The 10461-nt window shown below is 37.6% G+C and overlaps 1 protein-coding gene across 1 annotated transcript; it reads right to left on the bottom strand.

Moving 5' to 3' along the window:
• Positions 1–6069: 6069 nt before the first annotated feature.
• On the bottom strand, positions 6070–9947 carry LOC149237407 (MLO-like protein 6). The gene is made up of 15 exons (XM_089372646.1): positions 9818–9947; positions 9627–9684; positions 9211–9362; positions 9026–9142; positions 8858–8918; positions 8534–8622; positions 8352–8426; positions 8150–8238; positions 7978–8027; positions 7845–7885; positions 7574–7747; positions 7446–7481; positions 7290–7357; positions 7097–7157; positions 6070–6632 (listed from the first exon to the last, which is right to left on the bottom strand). The coding sequence occupies exons 1-15, from the start codon at positions 9944–9946 to the stop codon at positions 6285–6287; spliced, it is 1548 nt and encodes a 515-aa protein (XP_089228772.1). The 5' UTR covers position 9947; the 3' UTR covers positions 6070–6284.
• Between the last annotated feature and the right edge of the window lie 514 nt (positions 9948–10461).

Genomic DNA, 10461 nt, shown 5'->3' on the forward strand with positions numbered 1-10461 from the left:
TTGGTTCCAATGAATAGAAGAAGTTTCTTGGGGTATAGACCAAGGATGGCTTCTATGACTTTGTATCCCAAAGACCCGAATGTGAAGCATGAGGATGTGGAGAAAAGAGGACTTGGGAGTATGACTCAAACAACAAAGGAAGAGAAGTTAGTTGACTTCGTTGCAAGAGCGAAGAAGAAAGAAGGAAGTGGGAGATCAATCTCACGAATCTTGGAGCACTTGGCAGGAGCATCTTCTACCAAAGATCTTCATGATGGAGTTGCAGACAAAGGAAGTTCGAATACTTCTTCAATTCTAGTGGTTGGGGAGGATTATGCGGGTAGGGATCCGGCTACCATAGTGGAATTTTGCAGGTATGCCATGGGCATATATGACTTTCAATTGACGAAAGACAAGCTTGAGAAGCTTGGGTGTACATGTGAGGAGGTTGAGGCTGTGCACAGATACTTGAGGACACAACATCAATTTGATACATGGGTGGATGAGAGTCATGGAGGAAACTTCTTGGCCCTCCTTTCTCACTAGACAACCTTGGAGATGAGTTGGTGTAGGGACCTTGTTTGGAAGGGGTTGCACCACCTTGATAAGGGGCCTTGGAGGAGGCTTCTTTATGTTGACAGATGAATGATGCAGGAATGAATGTGACTGCATGGTAGCACATTGGCATTAGCATCATGAACAACATGTTGCGATGGGATGGACACACCATGGACCTGAGCATGGCTTTTGAACAGATTCTTGATTGAGTTTGAGATTGTGACACGATGCTGAAGAAACAACCAACGGTGGCATGGAGAAGGTACATTCTCATGCGTTGAGAGTTATGGTTGGAATATCTACCCAATTAGTTCGATGACATGGGGGCATGCAGTGCACTGAGTTTGTGTCAGTTAGATGTCTTGGTTTCGATTGAGATGTTGCGTTGGCTGGAGTATTATGCAGAAGTTCACATGATGAAACGACACATGATGGAGACTGTTGTACTATATATGTTGCAGGGATGTTTGTAATAGATGGATTGGTTGAAGTTATGGATCAAGAAGGTTGTTGTTCATGGAGGACACATACCGGTGGATATGTGGCATTGGTATGGATATATTGGTGACAGGTGGTTGCTGGGATGAAAGATTGTCGAGGACGACAATGACTTCCAGTGGAGGAGGATGTGAAGACCTTGAGCTGCGATGCGTTTGGGTGAGGTTGCACGACAAAAAGCGCAAGCGAGCCGAGTAGGAAAAACGCGACCGCAGACAAAAACGGGAGACCATGGGAGAAAATGGCTAAGTGTTGGATTGGACGGCAGTATATAGGATGAGGCGGTCCCGATTGGGGGCGCCCAAACAAAAGGCCGACGTGCAAGAATGTTAAACGAAAGGCCGAATGGGTGGGTCAGCAGGGCGATTTGACGTGTTAAACCATGGCAGTGAATGCATATAAATAAGGCGAATGGGAGAGCTCATTCATTAATCATTTAAACTCAAGAAAACAAGCCAGCGAGCGAGCTCAGGCGAGGTGCGAAGTTGAGTGGTCTGAAATCTAGGCAGAGGTGCAGGCGAACATTGGGGCTGAAGCACCCGAGCTGCAGGTCGAGCTGTGGGTGCTGCAGAGGTGTGTTCAGGCCGTAGGGCGCAGGGCGAACGGTGGACAATTCGGCGGGCGCGGTTCAGGCAGCACGAGGGCGAGCGCACACGATGGGTGTTCGATTGAACGATTCGGCGGTTCAGCAGGTGCGACGCACGACGAAGGGCGAGTCGAGTGAGGCGAGCGCATGTGCGAGGGCTCGATGGAAGGAATGTCAGGTGAGGTTGAATGGTGAGCCGACGAGTGTGAACAAAGGCATGCGGAAGTGCCAACGGGCGAGTCGTGAGGGTGCGCCCAGCATGATGGCATGGCGACATGGTGAAGTGTTGGGCGGTCGGTGAACGAGTCAGAGGGTGAGTTGGTGAACGCGCCCAAGTGACTTTGAACGTGCGACGGTGCACGGGCGAATGACGAAACATTAGGTGAATGTGGTGGGCGCGTCCAAACGTTGGAACGAAGACAAGTTTTGTGCGAAGGTGGAAGGCGTTGGTGGAACGACGAGTCATGCGTGGTGAAACGACGACGGATGGCATAAACGACACGAAGGTTTGATGAGCGCACGAGTTGAACAACAGTTCAGGTGACTTTGCCCTGTGGCTGGGCAAGGCTACACGACGAGTGCAGGAAGGTGAATTGTATAAGTGTGAAGGTGAAACTTGGGGTTTCCCTCTGTTGTAAGCTTATATGTAAATTCTGAATATTATCATTTTTAATACAGGCAGACTCATAATTACAGGGAGTTGCCCCTCCCATGATATTTCGCTGTGCACTTGAATGTTAATGGTGATAATATGTTAATGTGAAAGTTTCCACTATGTATGTTTGATGAAAGATATGCTTAGCTATTGAAAAATAAACTAAGTATAGACGTAAGGCGTAGTCCACGATCATTAGTATTGTTAAAAAAAAAAGGGTCGGTGGTGCCACACCTCCTATAGTGCGGTTGGAAGATTACTGCTAGTGTAGGGGCGTGACAGCTAGTGTGATGCTTGCAACATTCAAAATAGGATAAAATCGTGTCCATTACAAACATTACCCCTTGAGAAAGGAACATAGAATAATAGCATGGTAAGAACTTCAAGGGTTCGAACTTATAAGGAACAAGAGCTTATATAATACATAAAGGTGCAAACTAAATTTCTTATACATACTTTATTTAATAACATAGTCAAAACAAAATAGTGTCTTGTTAGACTTCAAGTTTAGGAACATTATTAGTTATAGACAAAACCAATAGCCAAAAGGGTAGATATTGTTTACAAGTACTAGTGCTATTACAATTATGCAAACACAACTTTTGAATGATGCCTGAATTATAACCCTTACAAAAACAAAAAGTTACAAATGAACATAGAGAAAGATTGATGTTATGTGTACATGGATGCGGGTGCTTACCAAATTAGACATGTGTTTGCTAGATGTTGAATAACCCACAAATAATTGCAAAACTAATCTATATTTTGGCTCAACCTTCTTTGTCATGGTCTTTAAAATAGGGATGAAACTTCTCTCCTATAAAACCTATATTCCATGAAGTAGGCTAAATTTTACCATAAAAAATTACATGTAAACAAATTTGGGGCATGAAAAATTAGAATAGAGTGAAAATGAATTCTATAATGTAAAATAACTCTAAATAATTTATATTCTTGTAAAATTAGGGTGAGTCTTGGCTAAGTTTTACCATAAATAACAACATTTAAACAAATATAGGGCATGAAAAAATAGAATAGAGTGAAATTGAATTATATAATGGGTAATAACTCTAAATAATCAATATTTTCATAAAATCTTGGCTAAATTTACCATAAATAACTACATTCAATTCTATAATGTGAATTAATTTTAAATAATTTATATTCTCTTAAAATTATGGTGAAGTCTTGGCTAAATTTTACCATAAATAACTACATTTAAATAAATCTTAGGCATGAGAAAAAAGTATAGAGTGAAAATGATTTCCATAATGTGAAATAACTCTAAATAATCTATATTCTCATAAAATTAGGGCGAAATATATCATGATAATTACCATTACCAAAACAATAGGGCAAATGAGGGCGTCTCCTTTGAATTTTACAAGGCAAATTAAAATTTCCAACTCTCCCATATCAAATTTCCATGGGCTATTGGTTTTAAAACTAATTTTATTTAAATAAATATTGGGTGATCCATAGTCAAACCTCTCTTTACAAAATATTCACCTAACCAAAATAAATAAATAAAACCCTTAATTTTTCCCATGGGCGAAATTTCACCCCTAAAATTTTCTATGGTTGGTGCCTCAATGAGGTTGGAGCCTACAACAAGGTGAAGCTTGCATGTCTTTGATGTTGGTGCTTCAATCAAGTTGTAGCCGATAGTAAGTGTCTACTTGCACATTTTCGAGGTTGGTGCCTCAATTAGGTTGTATCCTTTCCACAAGTAGTTGTTTTAATATCTTGGGGGTGGGTGCCTCCATCAGGTCTATGCCTGAAAATCTATGTAATGAATTGAAGAAGAAGAAGAATTTGTGAGTTTCTCTTGTAGAAGTTTCCATGTAAAAACTCTTGTCCTTCTATGTTAATGGGATGACTTGTTGACACATTGTGATATTATTTATGTTGCAAATAATTATAGTACATTGTTATATAAATACTTCTTTTTTTTTTTTTTTTTTGTAAGCTAGTGCGGGACCTTTACATTTTCCAACATACAACATCATACACCTGCCGCAGCAGGACTCGAACCTGGGTGGGGGGTGCTACAGCCATCCGCCCCTACCATTACACCGTGCACCTCATGTGCAACAATTCCCAATGGTATATGGTATGTTCCCAGTAAGTTGATTTCCCCTTTATATAAATACTTCTTGATAAAATGTATCTAAATAATAAAATTACCACACCACCTGTTCACCCCCTTTCACCCCCTTTCAATGTAATGTAATGTTTGTTCTAACGCAATCCAATTTCAAGCCTTGGATCCATTATTTTCATATGAGGTAATAAATTTGGTCTCTCTATGTTTCCTGTTTTTCCATCATCAAAGAAACACAATATAGTTAAACAAGGCCAAATTGGTTTAAGAAAAAGTTAATAAGATATTTTGTATTTTTACTAATTCCAACCCTACGCATGACCAATAGGCATTATTCCTAAGATACCCAATCATTCAATGTGATAATTCATATTAATGCTTAAGTTATACTTAATTATACATGTGCTATGTTGGGTAGTTAGTTTTAACATTGTTAAATTAAATCATATATTTGTTTTTCAAGTTCTCCTATTTGTTTTAAAATTATCTAACTTGTTAACATAATTTAATGATATCTTTTTTTTTATTTTTTATTTTGTATAAAATGTCGTGTATATTTTGATCAATTTAATAGTAAAAAAAGGTGTTTTTTTTTATGATACTTCATTGAAAATTAACATTACACATGAATCAAAAACATCATTCAATTCAAGCATATCCCACTTTAAACTCTTTGAATAAGAATACTTGTTTTACTAAAATTACCATTTCCTCACTCTAGAAGGTAAATCACTTTCTAGGCACCAAGAAGACCTAAAGCATATCTAACACATTCTCATTAACAAAATGAGCTTCATTGGCCCAACACATTTTAAACACATGGACGAGATAAAAATATCAAATGTTGAATGATGCAACAACCATGTTACCTTGTTTGATGAGATCTTGTGATTTCTATTACGATCAAGACATTACATTTTCAACATGTCTGTGATAAGGAGGCATGTAGAAAAACCATGAGAGAATGGTTTCAATGACAAAACAACCATGCATTTTGACTTAATGTAAAATGGTTTTGTGTTTGCTACCAAACTAGGTGCACATTAAAATGGCTCAGGTTAATTGTTTTGTGTTTGTTATCAAACTAGGTGCACTTTAAAATAGCTTATGTTATGTTTTCCATATAAAAGATGGTTAGCCAAGTTAATTTGTTGAAATTATGATTATAGACTATAAAAGTTAAAATCTCATTTGAGTTCCCTTTACATCATGCAATCAAGTTGTAATATATAAAACTCTTTAGTGTACATCATTGTATTGCACAGAACACAGACAATTCCATCAAAATTATAGCTTCACACTATTTTATATTTCACTGAATTTTCACCAAACATATTAAAAAAGATTAAAACATTTTTATTGTCCCTTTAAAACAATTGCTTATTTATCTTCCTAACAAAACCCTTTATGTCATTCTTGTTTTACGACTAGGGTTATATTTTTAACCAAGTATTACTGCAACTCAACCATTTTAAAATTTATGTGTAGGCCTTCTGATCTCTTTTAACAACTCATTCTTATAATTCTATCGAAAGTGTGTTGAATTCTTCTAATAATTTCAATTGAAAGTATTTTGACGTCACACATGATTGCTAATTTGCATACTAATGCACTCAAAGTAATTTGCTTCGACAAACAAATTGTTTGATCCATTATAAAGACAGTTCCTTCTCTAGGAGGAAGAAATAGAACAATTTACATGCCATCGAGGACCAATCTCTTTAGTTCACCCTAGCCACCCGTAAATCACAGATGGTATGATATGGAACAAACATTTAAAATCCGAGAAATGAAAAAATTCTACTACTTACGTCAGCGACTTTTTACTGTGGGGATTTTTTTAGTAGTTACTTTGTTCCCGGCGGGTCAGTGATCAAAACAGTTTCACTGGGCTGCCCAGGATATTAAGAACATGCAACAATTTCCAGATTTGATGTTGCTACAGGATTTGAAATGGGATTTTTGTTTGTAGATTGTAAATTATCCAGGGCATCCATTTCTACATGTGATGCTGCATATTGTGAGTAGTAACATCCTGCTGAGATTTCTGCAGTTTCAATGTCTTCTGTATTATCGTCTCTTTGAAGCAAATACAATGGAGAAGATCCATGGCTTGCAGTTGTTGACCCCCTTTGAAATCCAGAATATGAATTTCTCCGTATTTTCTGGTTTTTCTTGGCATTTTGTTGCCATCTCTTCAATGCATCCGCTATCTGTTGTTGAGATTTGGCCTTCTTCATGTGAGACCCCATCTGCATAGTTCATCCAATCAGTTTTGACAGAACAATTCTCTGTACTTCCGGTTTAATAATAGTATCATTAATTTCACCAAAAAGAACTATGCGAAAGCTTAATTTAAATTTCGGTGTATATAAAGTAGAAAATATTACACCAAAAGTAACTACGTTTCAAGGTATCTACTGTCTCCCCAATTAAGCTAGGGTGACAACAGAGTGATCATAATTGCTGTCTATTGCAAAATCTTACTGAATAATCCAAACAAATAAGTACTGTAGGCACGAAATTTAGCATAAAAAGTGATATGAATTATTTAGATATATTTTTTGGAGAAAGAAAGAAAGTATTACAGCGGTAGAATATATTTCAGTAATATCACTGGGCCATTAGGTATAGTTTTTAGCATGTTTCAGTTTTAATTTGTATTCTGGAACAGCTAAATTTGACTTTATTTTAAATTCAGGATGGAAAAACTTGCCTGTGTCACAAGTGCATAAAGTGGCAGGGTGACATAACTACATACCAACTGCACAACAACCCTGAACATAAAACACAATTCAAAATATGACTGACATCAATATTCTCCTTACCTAATAGTCATAGCACTATGCCAAATCAACATGAAAACAGGATTGGATCATGTGCTCTTAAGTAATAGTCCACGGACTTACCCAATGACGATTCTGATTATGATGTCATAAAACCTCTCGTGGAAACAAGATCCAAAGCCAAACTGCCACTGCAATCATAAAGTGTGCTGATTGATACCATTGTAAACGTAATGATTCTACACACTAGATTTTATTATTTGCTAGCATAATGCTTACCCATATCCACAATAAGAAAGCAAGCTGAAAAGCGTTCTGCAATAACCATCAAGTCATCGTTAATATAATGAATACTCATTCTACCAGTTTCCAGAAGTACAAATTGACAATGAAAAACCGCTTGATACCTGAAACAAAGTGAAATGGATCAAGGAAAGGACAAGTTGAGGGCGATCGAACCAAAACAACTTATTCGTTGGCTGCACTATTGGAGTTCCTTTGACTACAATTTGACTTCCTTCAATTTCTGAAGCCATATCTGATATAATAAGTTGCAGCTTCATTCCAACGATCAAAACTATCTGCAGAATGAAGCATGTAAACGCTGTAAGTCTCAAGAAGTCAACCAGACAACTTTCCAAGATATTTCAGATTAGTTTAAGATTTTCACACACTTACAATCAAGGGAACAAAAGAGAGCCATAAGTATGCATGCCACTCTGCTCACACATAACACATTCCATCAAACCAGAAACGTTAGGGGCAGAAACAAAATCAAACTTTGGGAAGAGATCAAGTTGTGAAGGCTTACCATGTACATTGATAAGCAAAAAGATCATAACAAAAACCCACATAGGAGCGCTGCAGATAATGCAATAAACAAAGTGTATTAGGTAAAAAAGCGATGTTTGGTTGGGAACGACAACCAAGAGAGAAAAAACCACATTATCGTGGGGAATACCAGAGGTTTTCTGCAGACCAACCTGATTCCAATAACCCTCTTGAAGTCATTAGCCATTGACCTCTTGATATATTTATGAAAGTCAAATTTGTCCTTGTCTAACAAATGAGCCTGTGTACAGTTCAACCAAAGAAAATTTGCAAGCCTTAATCAGATGAATGAAATTGGTGCTCACATAACCAAGATGAGTTACAAAAAGATAATTTGAAGATATCCAGACATACAATAATGAAGCCGTGGCGCAAGGTCTGGTAATCAACTTTCCTTATTGACCGAAAGAATTGTCTAAAGAAGCAAATCTGCAAATCCAGGAAAAGTCAAATACTAAACCGGAAATAAATATCCATCAGATTGCATCCAAAAGGGAAACTAAGTTATATTCCTGTAAGATCTGGTCATCACTTACCACCCATTTAAGAATTGGTGTTCTGCTCCAGATATTCATATGACGCTTTACAAATGGAGTTTCATGGGCAAATCTGAACCTTGCAGGATCTGCTTGCACCAAAAAGCAAACAGGTAGCTGCTTGCAATTAGAAACAATTTTCTTAACACTGTTCAAAACGTTTCCCAATTCCCAATTATTCTTGATGTGCGCTCTAATATTTCAACCCTAAATCGTTTTCCAGAATGCCCCAGTTAAGATTTGTAAATTACTCAAACTACTCAACCTGGTTTGAGTAATCACTTTTCAACTTAGCATACGTAAGGAAGATTGGAAACAACTTACCATGTGAAAACTGATAATCCAATGTTTCTATCTCCCTCTCCCATGCTTTCCAACGCCTCATCTGGAGACGAGAACGACTTGAATGTTTCAGCAAAACATGATTCGAGTACATGAAGATACCCAAGCCATAATTGAAACTGAATCATATTGGAGAAAATCGTAACTTACTTTTGCTCTTGCTAGGGCGATTGTTAGGATACTAAATAACACATGGAGAACCGCCAATGTAAAGATGAAGATGTGGAGCTGGGTCATACCGGTTAGGGAGACCAGAGGATACTTACCCTTGAATTAAGAGGGCAAGGAAAAGTTTATATCAAATGGACAACACGATCCCTAATTGCAGCCTTTACCTGTTTGGAACAATTATCGCTACCACTAGAACCTGAGACATTCTTCTCACAGGGAAGCATCGTATAGGCTATTTCTTCTGGTACACAAATCTTAGAAATGGGACTCTGTCCAGCTGTCAGTAGAAGCGAGATGACGCCCATAAGCATCAGTTCTGTCGTACAAAAATGTAAATTTCAGATGCATAATGAGCCAATGTGCCGAGATGGAATCTCATGAACAAATTCTGGGAAAACGGTAAAAGATAAACTTGCTACATCTTTTTGTTTACATTAAATTCCACATTGTAATGCTCTGCGAGCCGCAGTACAATCAATACAGTTTAATCTGAGACTTATTTTATGAACCCAACGTATTGCATGAAGCTTAGACTTGACCAATCTACCCTCAATATCCAGATAACCCACAACAAGCCTACCTGCTTTCAGCTTTTCAAGTGCTTCATATAGGGCATTCTTGTGTCTTCTGTATAGCCACTGAAATTTTAGTCACAGAAAACTTTGTTATTGCAGAACAGAATTTCAATTCAAAACTTGAAGTCCTGCCAGAATACCAAATCCAAAATCGAGGTAGGATAATGAATTGAAGAGTGTGGTGGAAAAAACTTACAGTTCCAACACGATGAATAGTGTGCTCAATAATTAAGGAGATGAGCACAAAGGCAGAACAAACAACGACTACTGCCCAAGTAGGAGTTTGCTCCAGAGGACGTTCATTACTACCACCACCTACTGCCATATTCTTCTCCCACAATTCTCAGAGATTTCAGTGTTTTAAAACGAATCGTTAATGATAGAACTCGAATATCGTCTTCCTAAATACGGAAATCTCCTATGTAATCTCCTATGTCAATATTTTCATTGCATATGAAATTAAATACAAACGGTAATACATGGTCAAGATCGTACGAAACTTGCATCTAGGTTAATCAAAATCGTACGAAACTTGCATCTATTCTAATCACTAAACGACACACGACACACAAGTTGCTCGACATCTATTTAATTTTGAAGAGAGGAACGCTCGTCACCACGGACAACGGTATATTAAATTGATCGATAAGTTGACTTGCAAGCACGATAGCCATCGCACAACCATTCCAGAATGGAAATGCTCACGTGGATCTCAAAATGAAAACGACGTTGACCTCCGTCTCAGGTGGAATTGTAACACAAATTATATGAATGAACTCCATTTGAGAAGGAATTTGAAATTTCACACGTAAATTGTCAATAAACATTCTTCTAAGAAAT

Source organism: Pinus tabuliformis, chromosome 8 (assembly GCF_031772625.1).
Source record: "Pinus tabuliformis cultivar Carrire ecotype Pingquan chromosome 8, CPIR1, whole genome shotgun sequence".
Taxonomy (NCBI): domain Eukaryota; kingdom Viridiplantae; phylum Streptophyta; class Pinopsida; order Pinales; family Pinaceae; genus Pinus; species Pinus tabuliformis.